Below are 27,649 nucleotides of genomic sequence, written 5' to 3'. Positions count from 1 at the left end.
ATCTTAGGAACCTGTTAACTGTTAAAATAGGTAATATTGGCTAGACAAACAAACTAACTTGAGGTAACATTTCTATATTTGTTTTCCTTATATTGCTGCCTTCAATATAATCTGATTGTAATACTCCTTATTATTAATCATTATAGTATTCTTATCTTATTTTTAATAGCACTATAAGAGTGCATAATTCCTACTTGGCAGAGTGAAAACAAGACCTGAGTTTTATTATAATACTCTGACACCTGTCTATGAAAGGGGAAAATGGTCCATTCAGGTTATTAACTAAATTGGATGGAGAAAAGAAGTGGTGAATGGACAAGTGGCTGGAGCTGTATCCTATGTGTATATATTCAGTTATGTCTGGTGTGTCTAAATTATATTAAATTGAAGCACAGGATGTAGTCTGATCATTTTTAGAAATATTGGAGCAGTTTCAAGGCCCCTCCACCCACCTGAGTCCCTGCTAAAACAAAGGTTTAGAATTTGATTGCATGCTGCCTATTCATCAATAGGATGTACCATCTACCTCATCTATTTTTTTTCCCTGTGCTATCAGCACAGTTGCACTTTTCCTGTTCTGGAAAAACTCTTAATTCCCATGACACAGTTGCTAATCGTTATTTTTCTATAGAGAAAGTGCCAGGCAGATCTGTTGCAGAGCTGAGCAGCTGCATTTTCTCTCTCTCTCTCTCTCTCTTAATAAAGCATACTATGGAGAGCAGAAGAGCCAATAATTGGTTTCTATCTTTTTTAGGTTTTTTTCCCCGGGAGTTGATGGCAAGATGGACTGATGTAATTATTAATTAATACAATATGATATTGGCTATGTGATAGTATACATGTGATTATGTGTTATGAAAATGGAAAATAAAAAAAGTATTTTTGAGGAATAAAGCATACTAGGCCAGTAATTTAGGTATGAACAAACAAAATGAAGTAAACCTTTTAAAGGCTATGAACAGCAGAACTAAACATCTCCCCACGTATAGGTTGAATTCTGAGAGGAAAAACATCACTTCTAATAAGGTGTAAGAAAACTTTTTATCATCGAACATTATATTCCTTAAAACCTTATTTAATCTGCTCATTTCCAAATGCACTTGGAGGTATCATAAGTTGAAATCTGTGAACTTTATTCTAACACGTCAAGAAGGTACAAGCTAAAGAAGATTACATTGGTTTGAGACAGTGAAATTTTCTAAAAATGTTGTCCATGATCAGAGCTGTCATTATTTTTTTTTTTAACACATCCATGCACCTGCCTCATCCAAACGTATCTGGTACCCACTGACAATGTTGAATGAAGTTGAATGAATTGGTAGGAAAGACCAAGGATCAAAAAGTGTGAAGCCTTTCATTTGGGTAGGGGGTGGGGAGGGCTGACTCCCACTTCCCTTTCTGCTGTGAAGTTGATAATTAGGAAAGTGACAAAAAAATGTGTGATCTACTTTTTGGATTGATATGTGGTAATGACCTTGAGAGTCCTGGTGAAGAGATGCTGCCTAGAGAATTGACTGATAAGAAGGAGCATAGCCCACAGACGCATAATGGGTGAGTCAAGAGGCTCCTGAAGGGATCTTCCCTATCCTATTGGGCTGTAAAGATAAGGGGAGGGAAGAGACTTGCAAGATTCTATTAATGTAGCTTTATAATAAAGCAGAATTATCTTATCTGGCCATGTTTTCTATCTGCTGTGCATAGTCAGGATGACACTTTCAAATGATGTTGAACTAAGCTGAGAACTACTTTAGCCTAATGTGAACCCACACTTCTTGAGGCCTCCTCATAGAAGTCCTTTCACCGGGCCCCCAACTCCCTAAATTTGTCGGCTCAATTAATTTGGCCGAGGCTCAAGATGTACCTCTTAAGGAATTAATAGAAGCTGCAGAGATTGGTGGCCCGGCGAAAGGACTTCCGTGAGGAGGCCTCAAGATTTATGACTTCTAAGGAATGCCTGCTAGAAGAAGAGAGGGTTGCCAGGGAAACTTCGACAACTGGATGATTACCAGAAGATCTGATGAATGGAGAACTCAACCGCCCTCCCGCAGCCCTTCTCTAATGGGCCTCCCAGATCATTTCCTATGGCTAAACGTGGGTGAAATAAAAACCCTCCCCTCTTCAGAGACCCCCTCAGTGGACCCTGGCACCACCCACATTCTCCTTTCCTCGCAGGGAAATTTCTGCCAAGTGGAGTGGAGACGTGGGCTCCTTCCATACAGTAGCTAATGAATCAACCCACATCCTTGCTGCTGGATTAATGCCTAGAGCAGTCACATCAGAACCCCTCCCTCCTATTGGAGTGCAACCAGACCGCCCTCCAATTAGCCAGCAGAAAGAGGCCTGGAACACATGCACCTCCCCACAGCTGCAAAGGGGTGACTCCGAATCCATGAATCAAGCAAACCAAGGGTGGGCATTCATCCCGGGTCATGGATGGGCTCAATGTCAATGGTTGCCTGCCCTCTTCCAGCAGATGGCGCCTTCCCAGATAACTGCTCCTGGACAAACCCAGAGAATGGGACCGCCACCAGGTCCAACATCCCCCAACAAGTTTTTGGGTTCTTGTTGGACAGCTGGGGGTTTTGTCTTAAGTTCACAGCACAGCTTTAGGAGAATACCTTTCATTAAGAGATGAAAGAGATGAAATCTTGCCTTTCATTAAGAGAGAGTGAATATTTTATTATATATTGTCAAGGAAGCCAGATTAGCATACCTGGGCTGTATAACATATAATTTAAAGAAATTATGAATATTCCTGTTTCTGTGTAAAATGACTATAGATTCCCTGGTGCAAGAGTGCATCACTATGGAATAAGAACAACTCATTAACAAAATATTCAGGAAGGCTAGATGAAATCATTTAATTTTACTGAAATTACACGTTATACAATGGTAAGCATTTATTTAGTCTCAAATGTGATCTACTTTCTTAAATTTTTAAATGAATACTTATAGTTTAGTTGCTCTCCAGTAAAAGGCAAAAAGGGAAAAAGTGAACACAAATGGCAATTCCTCGGCCATTCAAGGAAATGATGTGGAGAACTGGTCTCATCTGGTATAAACTTCAAGTTTTGTTACATTTTCTCATAAACTCTTGTACATATGGCACCTTTCATGATGCATTCCTAAAAAGGGGAACATAATTTGAGATATAAGACAAGTCATAATCACATGATTAGCCTCAACACTATTATACAATATATTTATACAGATGTAAGATGAGAATTCATAATTATTTTTAAAAAGATAATAATCAATAATAAAAGCTTGTGTTAAATATTGTAGCTAGCAAGTTTATATCGGTTTCTTTTGATTTTGGTTTCTTTTCCAGCCTTCTTGTACATTGTCTCTTATGGTACTGCTGCCTATCAAAAGTCAATGAACAAAATCCAAAATACTTTTGTTTAATTTTAAGGAACACAAGATTTAATAAAGAACAAGTAAGTCAGCATGTGCCTGGAACTTTCTCTGAATGCTAATGGTCAAGATTCTCCCAGTCACTTTAAATTTGCATATGTATGTATAATTTTAATCTAGAACAAGTGAAGCAGCCTTAAATTTAGCTTTAGGAGATGGTGGAACACAGCCAGATGAACCAATCACATTCTCATCTAGTCTACACTAGGAACAAGGGATGCAGTGGTTCAGTGGCTAAAACGTTGAGCTTGTCGATCAGAAAGGTCAACAGTTTGACGGTTCAAATCCCTAGCACCATGTAATGGAGTGAGCTCCCATTACTTGTCCCAGCTTCTGCCAATCTAGCAGTTCAAAAGCATGTAAAAATGCAAGTAGAAAAATAGGAACTATTTTTGGTGGGAAGGTAACAGTGTTCCGTGTACTTTCGGCATTTATTTATGCCGGCCACATGATCATGGAGATGTCTTCAGACAGCATTGGTTCTTCAGCTTTGAAACAGAGATGAATCTTTGAATCTGAGATGAAACCCCCCCTAGAGTCAGGAACAACTAGCACATATGTGCGAGGGGAACCTTTACCTTACACTAGGAAAGCCAAAAAGCAGGATAGGAACACAATATTCCCCTGGACTACATTTATTAGGAAATAATGGAATTTACTGTTTTTGTAAGTATTATATAGCTATCATAAGTAATGACTACAAATAATATTTCTTTCATTTGCTTTTACAACTATTCAAATTATTGACAATTGCTAAACCATAGCAAATTCTACCTGTCAGCTTCCTTTAATCACATTTAACCCTCTTACCATTCAGCTTCACTGTATTTATATCTGATATTTTGAGAAAAAATTCTTCCTAACCACTCAACATGCATAATTTTATTAAATAATTTTCTTCTTCATTTGCTATTTCTGCCTAATGTAAAAAGCTGAAAATACCATTACTCATTTGGGCCCTTTGAAAGTAGTCTTGATTTTAATCAAATTGGCTCACCCGTATGTTTTCACTGATGAACACCATGACAAAATCAAAATCTGCTTTAAACTGGACAACTATGGAAGGACATATTCAAATCCATCTATTCATGAACTGTTCTCTGAGCAGATAAAGATGCACTTCCTGCTAATCCACATATTTCTATTCTTTAATGTTTAATGTGCATTTTCAACAGGATACCTTTTTTATCTATGCAGCTGTCATCAAAATATATACCTTGCCATTCAAAAGTTCCAAAGATTACGGGAATCGACCTGAAGTTCTCCAGCTAGACAGATGTGGGGGATGTGAGCCCTGAAAAGTCTCACATGAACCCTGTGTTACAAACTGTCTCCGAGATCCATTTTTGGATCAGAAACCCACTGTGGGGGTGGGGTTGTGAAGAAGGGGCAGTTTCTCATCAGATCCAGAGGGAGTGCAACAGGTCCCTCGTAGGTCAGATTTGCATTCTGAATCAGAGCTGGGATAGCAGCATGGCAACCTGACTGCACAAGAGCTGGCTCCAGGCCAAAGCAGCTGAACATGAGTGTGCAGAGGCAAGATGAAAGCCTGGTAAGATCTATTAACCCACAGTTATAAATCAGAATTTAGAAAAAGCAAAGAACCTTGAGAGCATAAATATTATTAATGGACAGATCGGGATTTTTGCGAAAAGAAAGAAGGAGATAAATGTAGTATTGAATCCATTGCCCCAAAGAGAGCCATTTGTTTGAAATAATTTGGACAGAAAGGAGAAAGAAGATAAGTGACAAACCCACTTGAACACAACCCACTTAAACACAAACTCTAAATTTGGTTTTGGAGTTGAAAAGTTTGGGTTTTTAAAGGAGTCTAGGAGCAAGAAGATTTGCTTCATCCGAGTGTCTTTTAACTAACATATCTTAAGCAACTCCAATTAATGAGAACTGAAATGCAACAAGGGAAAAAGATCAAGAAAAAAGCACCATCTCCTTGCAGACAACTGATAACCTAATCTTGCCTGTATGGGAAATTTTAATTAACCAACTGTCATAAATCAGACCTTGGAAAAGCAGGAGGGAAGAGAAACATACTTGAATTTGGCTGTATGCAAGTTTGTTCCAATTAATATATTTTGAGCAATTATAACCAACAAGAAACAAAAGGTACTAAGGAAAAAATAATAACAAAATCAAGAACTAGGTAAATACGAAGTCTTTTTTTCTTTTTTGTCTGCAAAAGATGGTTCCAGCTTCTCTTCCGTTTTCACAGTAGTTGAATTAACTAAATTTAAGGTGGACCTGAATTTCAGAATAAGATTGGTATAACTAACTGTAATTTTAGAACTGGACATTAAAGAAGACCAAGATGGCTCCCATCTCTCTTTCCCACAGCAGCTGAAATAGATAAATTTAAGGTGGACCAGAACTCTGAAATAAGAATTGTATAATTAACTGTAATTTTGGGACTGGACATTATGGAAAGGTGGGAATTTGAAGAACTATGTGAAATTATAAAAAAATATGCATAAATCATTAAAATCAAGCCTAAATAGAATTCTGAATTCAGAGGAGCAGGTATTTAAGGAATAAGGGAAGGAAGTAGAGAGAGAGACAATGAAGGAGTAGAAACGGTGGGGAAAAAATCAGATAAAAACTCCATAGGGCTTGGCAACGGTATAGGGAAAATTGTAAAGGGGGGGATCTGTCCCAAGAAAAGGGAATAAAAAGCAGACAAAAGATGTTTTGGAGATTGACAGTGGCATAAGGAAAATTGAAATAGGAGGGAAGTGTAACCAGGTCTACATCTTGGCCAAAATTAGGCAGTTTTTTTAAAAAAGGTATAATGACTATATGTGTATACCTTGTTGTTTTCTCTTTTTTAAAAAAGGAGGAGGAATAGGTATGTTAAAATTAAATATGTATACTGAAAAGTAATTATAAATACCATCAACATAAAATGGAGCTCACGCAGAAGCTGAAATACACCAAGTAAATGAGATGAAGAGTGTGAAGTAGAGGAGAGAGGTAAGGGAAGAGAGGGATAGGAGAGAGGGCGGGGGGGAAGAGGAAGAGAGAAAAGAGGAGTGGAAAGGCGAGAGAAGAGAAGGAGAGAGGAAGGGGAAGTAGAGAAGAGGTGACAGAGGGAAGAAAGGAGGTAGGGAGAGGGAGGAGAGACGGAGAAGAAAGTGACAAATATGGTGTATGGAGAGCAGAAGAGCCAATAATTGTTTTTGGGAGTTGATGGTAAGGTGTGTGTGTGTGTGTGTGTGTTATATTTATGCTGATAAATAAATAAAGGGAGACTAGTATAGATCTATTTCAAGCTATTTAGCTCTCATCAGCTAGCCATACCCTTACTGGGATTCGAACCTGTGCTGTATTGCATCTTAGGCAGATGTGTTAACCACTAAGCCACAGAGTTTGACTCCTTATCAGCTGTGTAGTGATCTTCCTCCCATATTTGGGCATACCAGGGGTTGTAACCATACATACATACATACATACACACACACACACACACACACACACACACACACACACACACACACACACACACACAAAGATTGTAATAAACAAATTGAACAAATGCACATCCTGTAGTTTTCTTAAGAACTACTTACCACCACCATTCTTCCATCAACTAATTTCCTCTTTATTGTTGAGTCCTTGCCATTCCATTTCTGCACTTGAACCAGTGCTCCTTTTTCTAAGGTTACCACAGTCTGTAGATCCAAACAGTAATTTTAAAAGTTACCATTTTGACATGGATTGGGTACAATAAAAATGTGAAGTACTATTAAACCATTCCCATACTAAAGTCTCTCTCTTTTCTCTCTCTTTCTTTTCTCTCTCTCTCTTTTCTCTCTCTCTCTCTCTCTCTCTCTCTCTCTCTCTCTCTCTCTCTCTCTCTCTCTCTCTCTCTCATCTCTCTCTCTCTCTCTCTCTCTACAGTATCAATCATTGATTTATCTATCATCTACATATCTATCCAGCCATCTACCATCGTCACTATCTTCTAGCATTTAGGAATAATCAGTCGAGAGAGAAAGAGACACATACATATATCCTGCTTGTTACACTGCATAGCAGAACTTAACTGACAATGGTGGCTGAAAAAACTAAGCAGAACTTGGATGATGGGCTATCAAGAGGCAGAAGGGCAAGAGACTCAACCAAGTAGTCAAAATGCACCCTGGAAGAAAGTCAGGACAAACTACTTTTGTAATGTTTATATAATAATAATAATATATATGAGTCCATGAAGTCACCAATCAAGCTGTTCCCTAGATCCATTTTGCTGTTTCTGAATCATGCGTGTATGTTGTTCCATCATAAGCAGTCACTTGCAATCTTGAGCTTTGCTACTGTATATTAAATAGCTACAGCTTTATTAGCAATAAGATGTGAATTATTTTTCTGCTTTGAATCACAAACAAATGACGCTCAATATATATGTTATAGTATGTTTTCCCCTTGATGGTTCCTCTTCCTTTTTTTCTGCTTTAGCTTCCACATGATTTAAGCTCAGTTCAGTTCTCACATGCCTGTTTTGGTTTAGGCCTTGTTTGCTTCGTCACCTTTGGATGATTATTTGTGTTTGTATAATCCATGGGGCCCTTCTTGCCTAACCTGAGGAAAATCCAGAGGTCCACTATTTGGTATGAAATCAATTTTCTCTACTTCTATACTACCCTCTTGCAGTCATCTGGATATAGTAATTCTATTATATCGGTAGTAAATTTGAAGTTAAAAACATTTTCAATTACAAGGCATTTTTCTTCCTTTTCCTTCAAAATACATCTTAAACATATCCAATATATGAGAAATTCCCACATCAGGAGTGATCTCTGAGGAAATATGGTAGACAGTAATCAACTGTTATCTGAATGACTCACTTATTAATTTCTTCTGTGATCGGAAACTCTTAAACTGTTCCTAAGAGTATCAAAAGGCCTCCGATAAAATGTAAAAAAACCCACAAAACTTATTCACCTTGGTTTTTCTGCCATCTGCTGTGGTTTCTTGAAATTCTTGACCCAACCTAAATGTGATCTGTGTATTTTTAAAGGTACTTTCTGTTCTGATTGTGACCTCATCACCCTTCATGCTGATGATGGTTTTAGGTTTTGCCAAGTTACCAAGTTTCCTAGTTGCCAATCCCACTCCTAGGGAACACCAAGAAAACAGTAGTCATTCATTATTCATTTGACAAAAAGTGTATGTAGGGGGTTGTATTATGCAATCATTTACACCAATTATCTCTGACATACTATGTACCTGCACTCATATTTAAATTCATGATTAAATAACAGCATTTGTTTGTGTTCCTAGTAAGACAAATATGCATTGCTGCGAACCACATCATCATAGCCCAATAGAATTTTCATATTCCACAGTGATAGCAGGGTACAATGGCAGGGGACAATGGGAATCGTGCTCCAATATGTCTATAGAGTGCCTGGTTGAGAAAAGCTAAAATAGTAGCATCAAATGAATAATAAAATTAAATAAATAAAAAATGGAAACCAAAGTAGGAAGAACTGCTTTTCTGTGATAACTTCTCTATATGAAGAGTCGGTTTCCAGAAGAAATTTTAGTCCTGAGAGAAAGCACAACCAGGAGTACTAACTGTATCTTTTTTGCACATCAACAGAGTTTTGCAATACTGAAAATATGCTTCTCCTTCTTTACTTTTACTCCCCAGAAAACTAGGGTCCCTTTTGAAACATTTCTCCCACTCTCCCTCCTTCTTTACGGGGCTGGAACATTTCCCACATGCTGGTTGTGCAGTCGGCACCTATCTTGTAAAGTCACTTTCACCTACCATTACATCAACATGCAAGATCTGATTTTAATTATTGAGTCTTCTGCATTAGATGTGTACATCTGTATGTGTATAGTGTGTATGCACCAGGGAGAAACATATTGCATATTACCTCCAAGTGTGATAACCACATTCTTTCTTTGATGTTTGATATCTGATGATGCATTTACAAAGATGAATGATTTCTCGGTATGACCGGTACTTCTTGATGATGTAGAAATAAATCATGTATGGGCTATACAAATCCAGATGACTATCTGATGGCAGCAAAGAGATATAGGAAACTCTAATGCTCAACTGCCATTTATTAGCCATGTAGATATTTACAGTCCAGACTCTATATAATAACCTCATCACACATAATCTCTTATTTTTTCAAAGATGCATTTTCATAGGTTAAAAAAGTAGTCTGAAAGGACATCTTCTTAAGTATATTGATCTTACAACAAACCTATTTAACATTCTCTAGTAAAGCAAATGGTAATTCACATAATTCTTTCTTGTTTCATATTTTACTTAATGTTCAAAAACAATATGACACAGTTTTATTTAAAAATAATATATATGTATATGTATATATAATATAATATTTAACACATAAACAACAAACTTTCATATTTAATCTAACTAAGTTTCCTTAAAATATAGTTCTAGGGACAAAATAAGCAACTAAATTCCAGAGACATCTGACTTGATCAGTTAAAAGCCTTCACCAATGGAGTAATTCTGCAAATAAATAGTTATGCCTACAATTTCTGTGTAACAAATAATTTTATTTACCAGGAAAAACTGGCTGTCAGGAAATTTAGGACTATTTATTTAAATTGATTAGCTACCCAGTTCCAATAGACTCAGATTAAGTTTTTCCTTTTTCCATCATGAATAATGACTTGGAAGTTATGACATCTAATATTATAATAAAAGCTAAATAATACATTCTATGAAGGTTATTACCAAAGAAGAAATTTAAAAATCCTAAATGTTTTCTCATATTTATTTTGAAGAGAATTAAATTAAACATTTCATGAGCTAATTGCAAAACTGATGAGAAATCAACAACGGATAATCTGCAACATTCTTAAAATCAAATTGAGATAAATCTCACCCAATTCTTTCATGTAATCATCAAAATTTTCACTAGAGATGAGTTTCCAGCTTCCCACAAATTTGTTGCACATAGTTTTGCTGGTCGTGTGTCCTTGGGAGAAGGGCAAAGGCAGGAGCAATTCTTAAGAAGAGACAGATGGATTATATAAATGGTAATAACCCAGCCACATCTTTTTAAGAGAGACCATGGGCATGCAGGGCTTAGCACCTCCCAATGCAGAAGGGCAATGTCAGAGGCCAAACAATGGGCCCTTGTGCCATACCATTCATGCTAGTACCAAGACCAGCGGCATTTGCCTGCCACCAACTCCTCCGCAGTAATACAAAGAGGAAGGGTGATGGGCGTGAGCGTGCTACTATTGTGCTGGAGCACAGATGCAACATAGTGCTCTTGGGAAAGAAAGCATTTGATTTTTAGGAAAGTCTTATGACACTGTCTTATGAGAATGAGGAAAAAACTTAATGAAGCCATTTAAGGAAATAGATACAGATGAAATAGTGTTTAGGATAGAAAATGTTGTGTACTATAGGCAAGAAACTGATTCCAAAATTCCTTGCACTATGTTCATCATCAGAATGTCAACATACTAGGAGTCAAGATATTTCAGAATGTTGAAAGTATAGTGTTATATTGTACATACTATTGACACATTCTCTTGGCACCACAATAATCTAAAAGGCTGATAACACAGATCACAGAATGGCCTTAGAGGTATTTCAGTCCAACCCTGTGTATAGTTAGGAATGTAGAGACTACAAGAGATATGTTTCTAACTTCTGTTTCTATTTCAACCAAAGGAAATTCCATTACATTTATGACTGTCTTTCTTGCTACTTTTATCCCAATGTTTAGTAGATTTGTACAAAACCCTAAAGGCACAATGTCTTGCTTCACTGAAGGAATAGCTGAAGTATCCTTTACAAACTTTATGTTTTGTGAAGTAACACGCCCCCCCCCCAAAAAAAAGCAAAGTGAAGTAGTTATGTTATTTTGCTTTAGCTCACTTCTGAGTCTTCCTTCTATGGTTCTAAGAAATGGAAGAGGATTCTGCACAAAAGCTCCTTCCCCTTAGTCCAGGGCTGTCAAACTTGTGGCCCGCGGGCCAGAGGAGTCATGCACTGGCCACTCCCAAGCCTGGTTTAGCAAAGAGGAAAAAAATCCTGATACATCATGTGACGCTGCTATGATGCTGTGAGTTTGATACCTCTGCCTTAGTCAGTCTTTTGACTTAGTCTTCGGGAGGAAGTTGGTTACAGTATTGTTATGTGGAGCACCAGGGATCAGCTTCTTCAAGATACCTTTTCAGTCATTTGAAGGTTTTGTTAAGCATCGCTAAGTATGTTAGAGTTAGAAATTCTTTAGTTAATTTGTTTTTCCTCGATTATCCCAATCACCTATCTCTGCATATATTCTTTTTTTTTTGTCCATTTTATTCATAAGATATAATGTCTAACACAAGGCAGGACCCCAAAAGCAGCCTGACTAATGCAGAATAGCAGCTGTCTATTGCAGTGATTTGGATTTTGGATTAACATAGTTTAAAATGGGAGATTAAGTATGTATGTGTATATAGTTTTGACTTGCATTCAGTTTACTACTAAGATACCAAACTCCCCTATGTAATGCTCCCAAGTCTTTTATCTTTTATAATGACAAAAATGTGAAATTCATGTTTTAGAAGTAAGGTCCGGAATTTACTTCTTATTAAATTTGAAGGCTTTACCTGCTAAAGAAGAAGATACGGCATTCACTTTCCCTGTTTTCCCTGCCCTGGATGGTGGCCCAAGTAGTGCCATATCAACATTAAGATATAACCAAGAAATATATATCTGATTTCCTCCACTGATTTTCTATACACTATATGTTTCTCACCCTTAGCAAGCTGTCTTGGAAATTCTGGGAGTTGAAATATACACCTCTTGAAGTTGTCAAGAGTGAGAAACGTTACCATAGATTCTTCTCCATGGTGGCCTCCAGATATGTTTTATTATTTTATATGTTATTTTTATTATTGAAATAAATTATTATAACTATATTGTTATATAAATAACTCAAGGCAGCGAACATATTCAACACACCTTCCTCCTATTTTCCCCACATCAACAATCCTGTGAGGTGAGTCGAGTGACTGGCCCAAAGTCACCAAGCTGGCTTTCATGGCTAATATGCGACTTGAACTCAGTCTCTTGCTTTCTAGCCTGTATATTAACTACTAGACTAAACTTGTGCATAAAGTGGTTGGAAATGAACCTACCCCATAAAATCTGTTCCCAAATTTCAACTACTTCCTCCATGGTGTTAAACTAATGTCCATTAATTCTTTTGTGATGGCATCATTGCCCTGTTGTTTCTTGGTTCTTATGAAAATCTGCTTTGATTAAATATTGTCAATATGCAAGTGTGGACCTACCACCTGAGAAAGCATAGTATTGAAAAGGATGCCAATGTGGGAACCAGATTCTGCAACAATCCCAGATATCTAGCCTTTCCCCATATCTAAACCAACATATTCACAACAATCTGTGTCATGAAGTATGATTATGATTAGACAGACCTTTAAATGGAACAAACTTTGAGCAAAATAATTAAACCCTAAGTCAAGGTCATCTGGTTTTCTGCGTTTATATGATGCTCTAAATCAGGGGTGTCAAACTGGTGGTCCGCGGGGCAGATGTGTCACACACAGACCACGCCCACACCAGCTCTGACAATGGGAAAAACATTGCAAAACATCACAATGGCAACATGACACAGCAAGTTTGACACCCGTGCTCTAAATGATAATCCTCCCACACTGATGCTGATACAGTACAAAGAACAAAAAAAATAACGGCTGGTAGTTGGAAGGCAGTAGGGTGCAAAAAGAAAGATAAATTCTTTAATAAATGCTGTGATTTCCTAAAAAATCTACCTCTTCTTATACAGAAATATGTATTACTGTTTTTCAGAGTTAATAAATCTTGAAAAGCATATAAAAGAATATATATATTGCTTCCTGTGGTTGGTGAAAGCTGGGTAACTCCTAGTATTTGCACTTATTTGATACGGATAATGTTGGTTGGAGAAGCCGAGTCATTTTGTTGTAATGCTATGTGTTCATTTGAAGCATGACCTCTACCCCAAGTAACAGATAAGATCATTGCTTCACAGGTTGCTTTACAAAGTGTATTTCCTAATAACTTTATTTTATTTTATTTACAAAAATGGAATGTTATTCCCACTTGGACCTCCATTAGGGAGCCTTCTTGCATTTGTCTTGGCTCCTGGTGTGTTCCCTTTCCCCTTCTCCCTTTCTATACTCAAAGTACTTGAAGGGAAAGCCGATTCTTGTAAGTTAAACTTCCAACTTCATATTTTATTTTTGACTGTTTCTGGAATCCCTAAGCATTCTTCGATCAGGGAAAGAAGAGTGAGAAGCTACACAGCCAATGCTGTCTTAGGAAGTGGGCATACCAACTCAAGAGAAAGGTAAACCAGGATGGTGGAGAACTGTGGAATTTAGGAATCAATCTAATGTCCTGATAAATGAATATAGTCATGCTGGCCATGTCTATTAGGGCAAATCACTTTATACCATGTCCACAACATAACTTTCAAATATAATTTGGAGATTTTAGAAGTCCTGATTTAAACATTTTTTAAGATAACCATATGGGTAATTTTTGGAACTATGCTTCAAATAGCAGAACAAGCAACTTCCGGCCTTCTTATTTTTCCAAAAGACATTAATTTTTTTATCAGGAAGAATCATAAAAGTTTATTCTAACGAATTATGGTTCCAAAAAGATGATTCCTGAAACCACCCACTGGGAGCCCTGGACTGTATAGTTATTCAGCATTAATATTTTTTTGAAATTGATTTTTCTATAGGAAGTAAAACAAATACAGCACTAGAGAAACATTGAACATTTCAATGTACGCAGTATAAAAGAAAAGGTGGGGCAGGACAATTACACTTTAGCCTATTTCATTATTTATTAATCGGGTTTTTAAAAAAATATTTCAATAAGTGAGGACAAATGTGAGGCTTAGTTGATCCCATAAACAGAACCTGAAAATCTAGTTTGGACTGATCCTTATTCAGTTTCCACAATTGAGCCAGAAACCTTTTCATTTCAAGGTAAACACTTTATTGAATAACCAAAATGTTTTGAATTAGGTACAAAAGTAATTGGAAGTTGGCCTGTCAAATTCGGCTTCTGAAGAACAGGCTCTGTTCCGTGAATCGAACTTCATATTTTGCTTTGAGATAATTCTAATTTGTACAAGATGGATTTTTCATGCTTTCTCATACACTCGAGTGGAGACAGTTTTGTTCATAACACACTCCTAGAAAGAAAAAAAGTACAGAAATATCACCATTATTTCATAACAGCAAAACAGTTGTTTTCAGTAAGTGGATCAAATGTTCCTTTACCCAAATGAAGTATGAGACTATCAAGGAAGCCAAGACTTGCATTGATGCAACATGATAAGCCAATTTTGGCTTAGTGTATTGCATGACCCCAGGCAATGGTGCTTTATTAAAAAAAAACATATCCAAGGGAATAAGACTCAAATTGCTTAAGTCTGCTTATATGTGCTTATATCCTTGACCACTGAAAAATGCATTAGACAAATTCTCTCCAAAAATGTTGCTTTTTTGGTGTGAAGAGAATTTGACTTAGTTTTCTGTTTAGCAACAGGCTGAATATTATGTTGTTAAATAGTTCTAATTATGCTTGTATGAAAGACTGAGAAATATTCAGAATATTTAAGCAAGTTTTTAAGGTACCTTTGAGTTTCCACAGTTCATAGGTTGTGCAAGTTGACATAATACCTTACTGCCAACATGTTTAAACATTTTGGTTGAAAAGACATTTGCTTAAGGCCCTTCCCTTGATGTTGTCACATAAACGATCAGTTAATCCAATTGTCTTGTTTGCACATGTGCTTGCATGCCAGTTTCATCCTGAAATCTGAATGACCTCTCATTTTCCTGATACTGCTCTTGCCACAGCTCATACAAGGCAGGTTGGCATTATCTTCTCCAATTAGAAGAGTATTTCCAATTACTTTTCAGTGAGAAACTGTCTGCTAGAATGCTTTTTCTTTGCTATAATCAAGACAGCATTTCAATTACTAGGATTTTCTTTTCATTTTCTCTTTTTGAAAGCATGTATGTGGTGCCTATGGAAAAGGTTTTAAATATCAAAAGAGTGGGGTTTCCCTGCATGTCCCACTAGAGATTACAGCAGGGCTACATGATTTCCAATTATTTTCAACCGCCCTTGATATCACTTTTCAATCTGATCCATTGCTCTCTTTTAAAATTATAGATTCTAAGTGTATAAACATGAGAATCACCAGTTGCCCACAGCTAGGGCAATTCATTTCCAATGAACTCATTGCTAGGGGCTGCCACTGAGTCATAATATTTAAAACCCGCTTCATTTTGAAATCATGCTATACTAAAACGGATGTTTGTTGCAAATTTGTTTTAATTTGAGCCAATTTGAATGCATTCTCAGATTGAGAACGAAGAATGGTTGTAGTAGAGTCTAAAATAGTGCTTTCAAAGTGAGATTTGCCTTAAATACTTTAAAAAATAACATAAGATATACGGTTCTATTTTCAAAATAGCTTAGTATTGTCCCTCTGTATTAACTTGCTTATTAACTTCAAGGAATTCTTGACTCACCAACCAAAATAGGACACATCTTTCTTCTATAGGATAGAAGAGAATATCTACTTGTTTTGCTCTTTCCCCTTTGAAAAATGTTCATTCATAAACTTGCAATTTCTGTTGCTGCAAAACATCCCAAATGTTTATAACCAAAAATGAACTTACCACAACCAATTTACCATCCACTATTTTTCTTTTTATTGTTGTCTCTTTGCCATCCCATTTCTGCACCTGATTGAGTGAGCCATTGTCTAGTGTCACAACACTCTGCCAAGAAAAATTATCTGGTCAGTTTTACAACCTAGTGAAGAAAAGGCAGCAAATTTGCCTTTGAAATATGTGAATCAATTTAGGTAAAATAACACAGTTCTCAAACTATACATAATGTGCATTTCAGTAAGACAATAATCAGTAGTCAATGGGGTTTTTAAATAATGAAATTACTAGCATGGTGAAAGTTCTGCTCCTTGTAAGACTATAATAACAGAAACAACATGTATATGTATATGTATATGTATATGTATATGTATATGTATATGTATATGTATATGTATATGTATATGTATATGTATATGTATATGTATATGTATATGTATATGTATATGTATATCACATTACCCCGGGACACTATAACTGTTGCAAGTTTGAGTCAGTTGCCAAGTGTCTGAATTTTGATCATGTGGCCATGGAGATGATGCTACAATGGTTATTAAAAATGGTCATAAGTCACTTTTTTCAGTGCTATTGTAACTTTGACTGGTTGTAAATGAACTGTTGTAAGTCGAGGACTACCTGTACCTTTGTTGGCATCCACCAAGTTTCATGCAGTGTCCAAATTTCACATCTAAAATCATTAATTTAATCTGCAGGAAATGGGCATGCTACTTGGCTGGCTGGGGAATTCTCAGAGTGAAGTTTACACATCTTCAAGTCACCAAGGTTGAGAAACATCACTTCACAATTTACTTTCATCAGTGCTTTAGATCTCCAAGTGGACTGCATATTCTTCTTAATTAACAAGAACATGTGGCTGCAGCCCACTGTTTGACTTGGATGTCAACTGCCCTGAAATCAGCAAAACAGGAACATCTTGTAGGACGAAAGAGCTTAAAGCCCTTGTTTCCCAACTTAAGCTTGCTTGAATTCTTAGCCAACTCATTCAGCTGGTATTCATGTCCCACACGTTCCTTATTTTATAAATGTGGAAGTTCCCAAATAGCCATTTTCCAAGAGGGTCCCCACAACACATTTTCAGGAGTCCAAATGTACTCAACCAAAATGATTTAAGGGAAAGTAGAGAACTCACCTTTACTTTTCTGTCATCTGCTGTGGTCTCATCGAATTCTTCTTTTAATTTGAAGGAAATCTCAGTGTTTTTGAAACTGCTTTCAGTCTTGATGGTAATAACATCTCCATTGCAAGTGATAATTATATTGGGCTTGGCCACTCCAGCTATTTTCCTAGTGGCAAAGCCCACACCTACAAATCCAACCAAAATCATGAATTTCTTGACCTTGAAGACTGAATTGAAAAAAACACACACCCCTACTTATAAAGACTTGATTCAAGCTGGGTTATAACCAAACCCCTAAAGAATGAGAGAGTAAAGAGTTTGAACACAAGAGTTCCTTTCCTACAGTCATTTTTATCCTGATGGGGTTTGCCTTTGATTAGAGCTTCTCTGTATAAAAATTCATCTGGATGTTTTAGGGCATGATGTGCAAACTAGATATTTGTTCGGGGGACCATCTTGAATTGTGTAGTATACTGAATTAGGTAATTCTATTGTTTGCCATAAACTAGGCTGAAAATAATATAGCAACCGTCCAATCCAATCTCTGTTCTCGTATGTTATTTTGTATATGAAATCCAAAGTAGTTTCCATCAATTAGCTTTAATATATGTTTTCATAAATATCTAGACTGATTTCATTTGGTCTAGCTAGCAAATAGCATAAGATGGCTTTTTCTTTAAGGCAATATCACTATAACAATTACTCAAATCCATCAACATTATAAATATTTAAATGAACCAAACTATAAACTGATGAGAGGAATACTAAAAACCCTCTTGACATCCAGGACAGTATTTACCCCAGGCTGTCACAGATTGTGAAAGATAATTTCCAAAAAACCATGGGAAAAGAAAATGCCAGAATCTGGTTGGTCCTATACAGCATTCTATTTTCTACACTGGGCAGTCATACATTAGTGAGAAATATTCAGCTCAGAAGTCAGGCTGTTACCCATCTCTCCAAACTGGCATTCAGGGGAAGCTTTCTTTTGGATTATTAAAATAATATAGACTTGAATTATAAGATAAAGTGATGGCAACTACTGTGATCAAAAATTATACTGTTTCAGCAACAAGAAGTTTAACCAATGCAATTCATGCATAGCATGATAGCAAGTTATGACTTGCAGGAACCCATTAAAGGGCTTCCATGGTGATGGGACAATGTAGATGGGGTTTTTCAGTCTAAGGAGTTAGAACAGCTTTTTCTATCTTTGTCCAGAGCATAACCATTTGTTTTAAGCAAGCACTTTACTCAATGCTTATTTACCAAATATTACCTTCATTTTACACCCATCTCCACTGAATTTTCAAAAGATTTGCGGCAAATATAAGTTCTTGAAATATTATATAAATTAAGTTCCTTACTCTACATAATTTGAGATAATCCAGAACTGCATTATTTCATTTGAAGAAACATTCTTTGTAACAGCTGATCTCTACAAAAATGTAAGTAGAAGATTGCCCCCCAGGTTGCTTAGCAGCAGAGGCACCTGGGAAGCTACCTTACACCTAGGGAGAAAGTGACTTATTTTCACATAGCACTGAACTATGATTCATTTAAATGAAGCCTGCTTACTGAAAAATGCAAAAATATAATCACTAGAGGGGTGTAAAGAAATGCAGATTACCTTTTTATTCCCATATTATCTATTCCAAGTTAAACCGTAGTTCCAGAAGTCTTCCATATCACTTATAGCTAGAAATGCTATTAGCCAGAAAATGAAGTGTAAAGCTTCTGCAAACAATCCAAGTGTTCCAGGATAAAACTATGGGCTTCCTTGAACTTGGTCCAAGAAAAGAGTGTCTAACAGATTTAGAGGTATCTTTATTCCTATATATAGTATTAATATTGGAAGTAGGCTATTTGCATACATTAATTTCACCATAGTTAAATAAGGGGTCAGCATTCTACTTTAAAAGTGTGATGGATAAACAATGCAAAGCTTCAGGCTAATTCTTTGAAGTATCATTAACATAAAGCAGGCATGTCTTGATAAGAACATTGCTACTAGTTCAAAGCCCATAGCTAGCCATTACCAAGCATCTCAAACCTTGTTCACATTTGGCCAGAGGGGAAAAAACCTGTAAGCTTTCATGTAAGGGAGCATCCCATCACAGCTGTTTGGAGTATTTTATTAACATTTGTATCAATGTTCTCAATGTATGTTGAGAAAATATCAGACAATAAACATTTAAGTAAACAAGTAGCAAGAGCCTTTCACACTCCTGAGGTACTTTACCTGGATACAAAAGCTACACAAAATCTAAACAGGATTGTATGTTTTTCTAATATTGAATAAAACAATTCCAGGGTAACATTCTACAGACTATTCATGCTATATTATTAACTGAGTTTGCACATTCAAAAAATAGTTGGGAGTCAGATAAAATGCAAACTAAATGAATTTTACTTAACATGCGGTACAACATTGGATTACTCTGGAATCTAGCATGTTAACGTAATGTAAGCAACAGGTTTTCCTCCACAGTACTATTAATAATAAAGAAAATAAGAGTTATGTTGTCCCAGGTTAAGTTTATAACAAAATAAGTCCACTAGTTACATACCTAATAAAAAAATCTATATAACCACATTCTCCAGCAAAAACAAAGCTTTTTACTAAATTCAACAAATGATTCTTACCCAGCTCCTTCATGTAGTCATCAAACTTTTCACTCGAAATTAATTTCCAAGTTCCCAAAAATGCTTCACACATTGTGAAGGACTAAGTCTTCTAATACACTCTAAACACCTTCCTGCAAACCTCGATGTAGTCACCACTTCTGTGACTAACCTCACTGATGCCTTTAAAAAGAAGCTTTAACCATGTGATTTTCTGCTATTAGCCAATAGTCACACAGGCAATTAATAGCTTTGATTTAACTTTTTTTTTCCTTAGTGGGTCATAGTGCTATTAGGCATTAGGACAAAGCATTACCAGCATATAACTATTATGTTTTGTTCTAGCAGCAGTAGTGATTTCTGCTACTTTTTCTCTCCCCCCCTCCCAGTTATACTGTATTTGGTATGACTAATTCACTGCATAAAATGCACTGACCTCTGCACTGATCTAGCAATTAACTATTTGCTGCAAAATTATAATTACATACAATGAATAGCACAATCCCATGCATGTCTGTTTAGCTGTCAATTCCACTGGGATTTACTTCAAGGGAATTGATTTCCACATAAGGTTTGGAGAACTCTTTGTGTCTTAAAGCTTTCAGAATTCTTTTTTAAGTTTATGTATGCAATGAACATCAAACAAATATGCTTCCTATCACTATTTACCTTGATTGTGGTGATAATAGGATCCTTAGATTTGCTGTAGGTATTTTAATTATCTCTATGTGAATTATAAATTGGTCTAATCCTGAAGAGAACAGATATTCAGTCAACTGTTTGACACAACAAAGAGCATAACATTTTATTCAGAAGAAAGAAAAGTGTGCTGCATTCATTTTAATGAGTGGGATTTTTAATGACTAGAAGAAAGACACTGTGCTTATGTGAGGTTTGAAGCATTTCTTCTGAAACTATCCTAATTTATGTTTTATTTGGTTTTAGCTTATCATGTTGTATAAACAATCAGTTGTGGCTTGTAAGCATGGTTTATGCAGTGTGTTGTGTGAACCCAGCAAATGAAATAATTAGTACAAACTTTTCCAAAAACCATACAATCCAATTAAAATGGATTTCCTCATTGGTTGGGATGTTAATAACATCAAGTTAGGGAAAATTGTATTATTACTGAAATCAAATGTTAAAATAATAATTTTAGAGAATATTTTTCTACTCTTTTAAGCACTGCCTTATATTGCAGAAACAATATACAAATATGTTGATTCCTAACATAAGGAAACAAATCTTTGCAAGCATGTCTTAAATTGTAGGAGCTGTATCACCAAAATTCTCTTTGAGGAAGGATATTTTTGAAAGAAAAAGGAATTATGGTAACCTATTTTCTAAAGCATCAGAAGGCAAGACAAGAAACAATGGATGGAAACTAATCAAGGAGAGAAGCAACGTAGAATTAAGGAGACATTTCTTAACAGTGAGAAGACTTAACCAACTTGAATGGCTTGCCTTCAAGTTGTGGGCACTATCACTGGAGGCTTTTATGAAGAGACTGGATAGCCACTTTCTGAAATGATATAGGGTTTCCTGTTTAAGCAGTGGATTGCACTAGACTGGAAGACTTCCAACATCCTTTCCAACTCTGTAAGAATTCAAACTTAAACTTCCTTAAGAATGCATCTGGGCTACTATTATTGATGGGCCAACTCATGAGAAAGTTGTTTCAGGATTGCATTCACACAGTCTGAGCCTTTGCATTATTAAATAAGTATAAATAAAAGCTATACATGCCTATTTGGAAGTACAGTACATTCTATTTTAAATTTTACAGAAAAAAATACACAAAGCACTAGAAAATAAAATAAATGAAAAACTAAACAGACAAAAGACAAAAAAGGGAGGAAGATTACAAAGTATAGAAACCTGCTGAAGCCACTGAAAAACAGAGTATTTTTTTGATTAGTGGATAAGACTATCTTTTCAAAAATAGAAATCACAGATCTCTTAAATCCAATCCTAAATCTCAGGAATATTACTGTTTTTCAAACTTAATAATAACTCTTCAAAAATAATTACCTTCCAAAGTTTCAGAACATAATTTAACACCAACATTCTAGACTAAAAATTCCTCAACTCTATGTATATTGAAATATTACTCTGAAAATATTTTAGTGATTCACAGGACCAAATCATCAGTCAATAACCCCTCAAAATTTTTATATCACCAACAGATATTAATCCTTTAAATCCTTTAAAATTTGGGGTGTTCAGCACAGTTTAAATGAATCTTAATTTTATATCCACAGAAGCAGCTTTAATATTTCGAAGAACTTCAAGCTTTGATGTGTTCCAGTTCTTTAATTCATGAGCCATAGTACTGACTTTAAAAATATTTTAGTTTTGATATAGTTATGCACATCATAACTGCTGAAAATTTGTTATTTCAAAGGCATAAATATTTTTATTTTTAAAAATTTAAAGCATCCAATGAAGAAAGGGGAACATGCTTGCTTCAGGCGTTACATCCCAAATACAATAAATTGTTGCAACCACCATGGAAATTGTAGAGATGTATTAATCCCTTTCCTGTTATATCGCCAAAAAGACATACTATGGCAGAACCATACATTTTAGCTCAAGCTCACTAAGCTTTCTTAAGATCTCGTGAATATCCCTGGAAATTACAAATATTTGATCATGCATACCTAGGAGGATTTATGTGGATTTCTGGGTATAGGGTTCATGGAATTGGCCTTTTTGCCAATTATGTCCTCATACCCCTTTCTAAAATAAATGTTTCAGTGTCTTTATTATTCTGAAGATAGAGTTTAATTCTGCCTATTTGAGAATTATACATTTTATTGGATTACTAGAAAATGAATATAAATGTTCACTTTTGCATAAAATGTCATAAAACCTAAATGAAATTGGTCCCTTCCAAATGTGATTGGACATCATGTGGAGAATTCCCAGTCAGGCTGACCTTTAGTAAAAATACTATTTTGGGAACAATATTCATGAAATCATATTTATTTTTAGAAAAGAAATGAACTTTGTTCCTAATTTTTTTTCCTTTCTGGCTCCTAGCTTGAACTATTACTTGCTCTTTTTTCCCTACAAGGAAAGAAAGATTTCATTTCTCAGCTTCACTTTAATAGAAACTACTTATCCTATTATTCTTCATTATCAACAGCTGTCATTAAATGTGAGTTTTCTGACAAAAGTCCTGAAAATATTCCAGGGCCATCATATCTAGACTGCAACAATCTGGATGACCACTAAGTGGCAGCAAAGATTAGAAACCCCAAATTTAGTGGTGGTGATCTGGGCTTTTGCAACTCAGCTAAGATAGCTGTAGGTTTATGTTAGGAAGGAACATAACAGACAAAACTCTCTCCATGTTGGAAGATAATGCCCCATAATGCTCCCTAAGACAATGCCAGATTGTAGCCACTCACTTGCACCATGAAGCACACTGCTGCTTTGCAAAAAAACCGAATCACTTTTAGAATTTACTTAAAGATTGTATTGCTACCCATCTTAAAACAGTTCTGGTTACTCACAACTACAATACCCCACCCAAAGGTATAAAACTCATAAAGCTGTAAAACACAACCAAAAATCAATGCATCTGCCATCTACTTGGGATGCACCAACAACTAACACCAGGCACTCTCACTCTACCCTAACATCTAGATAAAATGCCAAGTTTTAAGGGCCTCCTGGAATGCTAAAAGGCTGGGGAGGGGCTACTGGATTGCCTGGGATAGGATGTGCATATGGTAGGAGCAGTCATGGAAAAGGTACACTTTTGAAGTTCCACTAGAAGATGCTAACATTTCAGGGAAAGGACCTGTAGCATGCCTACTCTACCTAATCAGGTAGGATAAGCAGATATACTCAGAGAGTAGAGATTTAGCACACAGGGCATCTCCATTGCACGTCATCTAAATGCAGACATATATTGTAAATGAATAAGGCTGCTTCCTACGTCTGTGGTAATAGGTAGACACATCAATTGATGGAGATGCATCTTGTGCTAATGAAGCTGTTTTGGAACTTTTTTGTTTTCCCAGACATTTTAATTGATGTAATTGTCCTGACCACTGTCTCCCACCCCCCTGCTTTCTTTGTTTATACTGCTATTATATGGTTTTACTGTTTTTATATGATGATTTATCACCACCCTGACAATATCTGGGAGAGCAACATATTCCCATTTTTTGCTGTGCTTGGTGTGATATGGATCTTGAGTTGTAATGTAGACTTTGGGGACAAAGAAGCAAGTACTATAGTGACCAATTTATTGTATGAGAAAACAGACTTCAATGCTTATTAATTTAACTTTTCTGTGAAATCACCGAATCTCTGCTTCTTGGAGTGGGATTTTGCTTGTTGTTTCAAATATTTGTATTTGTACTTGCCACAAACCAAACCTTATCCATATTTGACCAACATGAATTGTAGTTAACTACTGTTAACACCTCAAAATAAGAGAGAGGACGAGGGTTCTTGAAATCTATCTGCTGCATATCCTGTTCATTATTTCCGTAGGAATAATGACTCATGTTTCCATAATATCTCAGATTAAGAATCCTGCAGCATTATACATCTTGAACAAATTTTCAACAGGAATGACCTTGATTTTAGAGAAGCTGGTAAAACAGCAGAAATATATGGCAAGAGTAAATACCACCATTTTGATTTAGGCTTGAAGCATAACACCAACTCAGGTGTTTCCATTTTCCCAGCTACAAGGATTTTATGCTAAAGCAGTTTTGTATCTGACACTGTTTTTAATTAAAAATAATTAGGAGGAAAGGCAACATTGTTGCAGACTTCCTTTGAAGCTCCTAAATGAATGAATCATTTTGCCATGCATTCTTCCAGATTAATGCCCCATGATTGTTGCTGCCTCAGTCATCAGCAATTTGTGGTTCATAATCACTGAACCAGATGAATGATGTCAAGAAGCCTGCAGTGAGAAAATTGGTGATGGAAGGCACCTTCTGCTCTTATGATTTCCAGTGCCCTGCTTTTTAGCAGAAAGGCATAGATCAAAGTATAAATGAAACCTTTTTTTACTTATGCCAAATAATCCAAACATGTTTATTACATATCAGGTATAGATGTACATATTAAGAACAAGGTGAGTGTAGTGATTATGGCATCTGGATAAAAAGCTGGAGATTATGAATTCTAGTCCTGTTTTAGACATAAAGCCAGCTGAGTGACCTTGGGCCAATAATTTTCCCTCAGCCCTAAGGAGACAGTGGCAAACCACTTCTGAAATCTTGCCAAGAAAACTGCAGGCACTACTCTAGTCTAGGCAAGCACCAAGGGTCAAGATTGATTCCAAGACAACTGTGTACACACACAAAACATGTACATAGAATAAAAGCTTGCTGCTTTCACTGTTTTGTTTGTATTTTATTTATTGGATGGTAGTATAATGACAGATTTCCCTTGAATACAATGAACTTTCCTGCTCTTTTTGTTCTGTAAAATGTACTTTTCAGGAGTTAGGAGCTTTGTTAAAGACAAAGCAGGCAGCAGAACCAAAGTTGTTTTAGTTTCTGCATATCCATGTATCTAACCATGTTGCTGAATGATGGATCCCAGAATCCATTTGGTTATTGTAGCTGACTCGTATATTGGGAGTAGTGTTACAAATGTGGAGGACTGCAGTTTCCAGTTGATAGTTATGATTGTTATATTGTTGGAAAAATTTGAATGGTTTTCTCCAAAATAATTACCCGTTTTAAAACTGCATCTTATAATTAATAGAACTGAGCAGAGGTTTGGAAATAACTTAGAAGAATTAATTAAGAGTGTAAATATACCCCTTTCTGCAACTCTTCAAAACAGCTGCATCTTTTCTAAGGAATGGATAGCAGTTTTCTGCAGCTACTAAAGATCCAAGGAAAAAATGCAATTTTGTAGAGTTCCAGAAAAAATGTTGTATTCATGCTTCTGTGTGCTCTGAAGAACCTCTTGGAGACTGAATTTCAAAAACTCTCCAATTCTAAACATCTTACTTCCTGTACTTTATATTACAAAACAATGTTGGACTCTTCTGAATTAATATTATGACTTCATTCCACATCCACATCTCTTTTTATAGGCTTTTGTTTTGAGGTCGGGCTGTGATGGCAAATCTATGGCACGCATGCCAGAGGTGGCACGCAGAGCCCTCTCTGTGGGCACACACATGAAGACTAGCTGGCGACTGTGGGTGTGATTTTTGGACTTTCTGTTTCTTCCCAATCCACATTTTTAAATGATCACTATTTCATGAAGAGTTCTGAAAAACCTGAAATCTGCATACTTTTAAAAATAATTTGATTTTTCTAAAAATAATGCCATAATAATCTGGTTTTTTTTCCCTCTCATGGATCCATGTTGCTGCATTTCTTTATTCAAAATGGTGTGCTCCCAGTTTACCATATGCAGATCTTTTTGGAGTAGCTTGATTTTTGTTTGAGTTTTAAACCTGTTAATTCCCCGAAGAGCTAACAATCATGATGAAGTGTTTCATTTATATATACTCATTACATTTGCTGACATTTTTTTAAAAAAATTGTAACACATTTGGAAATACCAACAATGATATCATGAAAGAAACTCACACATTTCTTTGCTATGTCTTCAGACAAGTTGGTCAGCTTTATAAATTGAACTCTAGCTTCCTTTTTGCATACTGTATTCTGACCTTAGTTCTACTTGTCAAGTATAATCCTGGCTGTTTCGTTCTGTGAAAATACAAAGACACCCCCTGCTGGTCTGGGTGACAAGCATAAACCTCTGATTATACTCCCTAAACTTTCATAACAATTTTGCTAATTGATTACCTGAATCATAGTGACATGCAGGGATAACAATGTGTATTTGCATTTGATTATTTCATACAGCAGATGTCAAGATGTTCTTGTTCTCTATTCAGAAATCTTTCTTTCAGGAGAATATAAGAGTTGCTGGCCAAACTACTGGCCTCTTGAACCAGTACAGTATTCTCTGACCAGATACCATTTGAAGTCACGAGCAGGACTCTGGGCCGCCACCATCTCCCGCCAAAAAGTAACATTTACAGTGCATGGAGCACTTTCACATTTGATGGCCACGTTCTCTAAAAAAATGTCTCTGCTCTCCCTTGAAGGAGCATACCAATTATCTTGGGGCAGGGTGTGAAGAAGGAAGAAAAAAATTAAAAATAAAGTCAAAATACCAACTTGGTGAATAATTGAGGATTTAAAGAAAGAGCTTTTATTGACAGGCATTTAGTTTATTCTTGATCTATGTGATATTGTACATTTTAAAAATATTTTACATTTTTAAAAATGTCATCTTCCTGGAAATCCAAAGTTCTTGTGGCCTCTTTTGGGCGTACAGTACAGTAAAGAACAAAGCAAAAAAGTTAGAGGCTCTAAATTTGATCTCTCTATCCAAAAAGGGGAGCACTGTCAGATTTGCAAGGTAAGTTGGAGAAAAGTATTTTTTGTTTTAGTGCTTCCACCCACTTACCTGCCAATATTCTTATTCTTCCTTCTTTCTGCTCTCTTTTTGCAGGGATGGCAACGCTGCAGTTAAAATCAAGATGGGAGCCACAAGCCCATGATTGAAGCTCTTTCCCTTTACATGCATCAGTATGTGCAAAAAGGGTTAGAGCTTGGATTTCAGCTGCCATCTTGATTTTCTTTTTAACCTTTTCCAGGATACCTTTGTTCTTTTGGCATAGGAGAGTCACATTCCATTTCTGATAAAGAAGCATTATTTAGAAATCAGGGCAAAATGCTTTGCCTG

General features: G+C 36.1%; 2 protein-coding genes across 4 annotated transcripts; both read right to left on the bottom strand.

The window, feature by feature from the left end:
* Positions 1 to 2,836: 2,836 nt before the first annotated feature.
* LOC106547722 (myelin P2 protein) lies at positions 2,837 to 27,347 on the bottom strand. 2 transcript variants are annotated; one of them, XM_087706913.1, is made up of 4 exons: positions 26,701 to 27,347; positions 8,371 to 8,543; positions 6,999 to 7,100; positions 2,837 to 3,125 (listed from the first exon to the last, which is right to left on the bottom strand). In XM_087706913.1, exons 1-4 carry the CDS (start codon positions 26,741 to 26,743, stop codon positions 3,075 to 3,077), a joined length of 369 nt encoding a protein of 122 aa, XP_087563039.1. In that variant the 5' UTR covers positions 26,744 to 27,347; the 3' UTR covers positions 2,837 to 3,074. The 2 variants fall into 2 exon arrangements, with proteins under 2 accessions (XP_087563039.1, XP_013920436.1); XM_014064961.2 differs by lacking the exon at positions 26,701 to 27,347 and adding an exon at positions 10,308 to 10,574.
* LOC106547730 (fatty acid-binding protein, adipocyte) lies at positions 14,418 to 27,649 on the bottom strand. 2 transcript variants are annotated; one of them, XM_014064974.2, is made up of 4 exons: positions 27,371 to 27,649; positions 17,282 to 17,454; positions 16,141 to 16,242; positions 14,418 to 14,639 (listed from the first exon to the last, which is right to left on the bottom strand). In XM_014064974.2, exons 1-4 carry the CDS (start codon positions 27,615 to 27,617, stop codon positions 14,589 to 14,591), a joined length of 573 nt encoding a protein of 190 aa, XP_013920449.2. In that variant the 5' UTR covers positions 27,618 to 27,649; the 3' UTR covers positions 14,418 to 14,588. The 2 variants fall into 2 exon arrangements, with proteins under 2 accessions (XP_013920449.2, XP_013920450.2); XM_014064975.2 differs by lacking the exon at positions 27,371 to 27,649 and adding an exon at positions 19,916 to 20,072.

This window comes from Thamnophis sirtalis, unplaced genomic scaffold, assembly GCF_051295495.1.
Source record: "Thamnophis sirtalis isolate CommonGarterSnake01/CBP01778 unplaced genomic scaffold, rThaSir2_p1.2 scaffold_2, whole genome shotgun sequence".
Classification (NCBI taxonomy): Eukaryota; Metazoa; Chordata; class Lepidosauria; order Squamata; family Natricidae; genus Thamnophis; species Thamnophis sirtalis.
The sequence above is the reverse complement of the archived record's forward strand: the minus strand, read 5'-3'. Positions and strand labels throughout refer to the sequence as shown.

Coding starts and splice junctions, on each gene's coding strand:
- LOC106547730 (XM_014064974.2), bottom strand. CDS start 27,617: ATGCTTCTTTATCAGAAATGGAATGTGACTCTCCTATGCCAAAAGAAC. Junction 17,455..27,370: donor AAGAATAAGAATATTGGCAG/GTAAGTGGGTGG, acceptor TTGGATTTGTAG/GTGTGGGCTTTGCCACTAGG. Junction 14,640..16,140: donor TGGATGGTAAATTGGTTGTG/GTAAGTTCATTT, acceptor TTTTCTTTCTAG/GAGTGTGTTATGAACAAAAC.
- LOC106547722 (XM_014064961.2), bottom strand. CDS start 10,380: ATGTGCAACAAATTTGTGGGAAGCTGGAAACTCATCTCTAGTGAAAAT. Junction 8,544..10,307: donor TGATTACATGAAAGAATTGG/GTGAGATTTATC, acceptor GGTGTTCCCTAG/GAGTGGGATTGGCAACTAGG. Junction 7,101..8,370: donor CAGATGGCAGAAAAACCAAG/GTGAATAAGTTT, acceptor TTGGATCTACAG/ACTGTGGTAACCTTAGAAAA.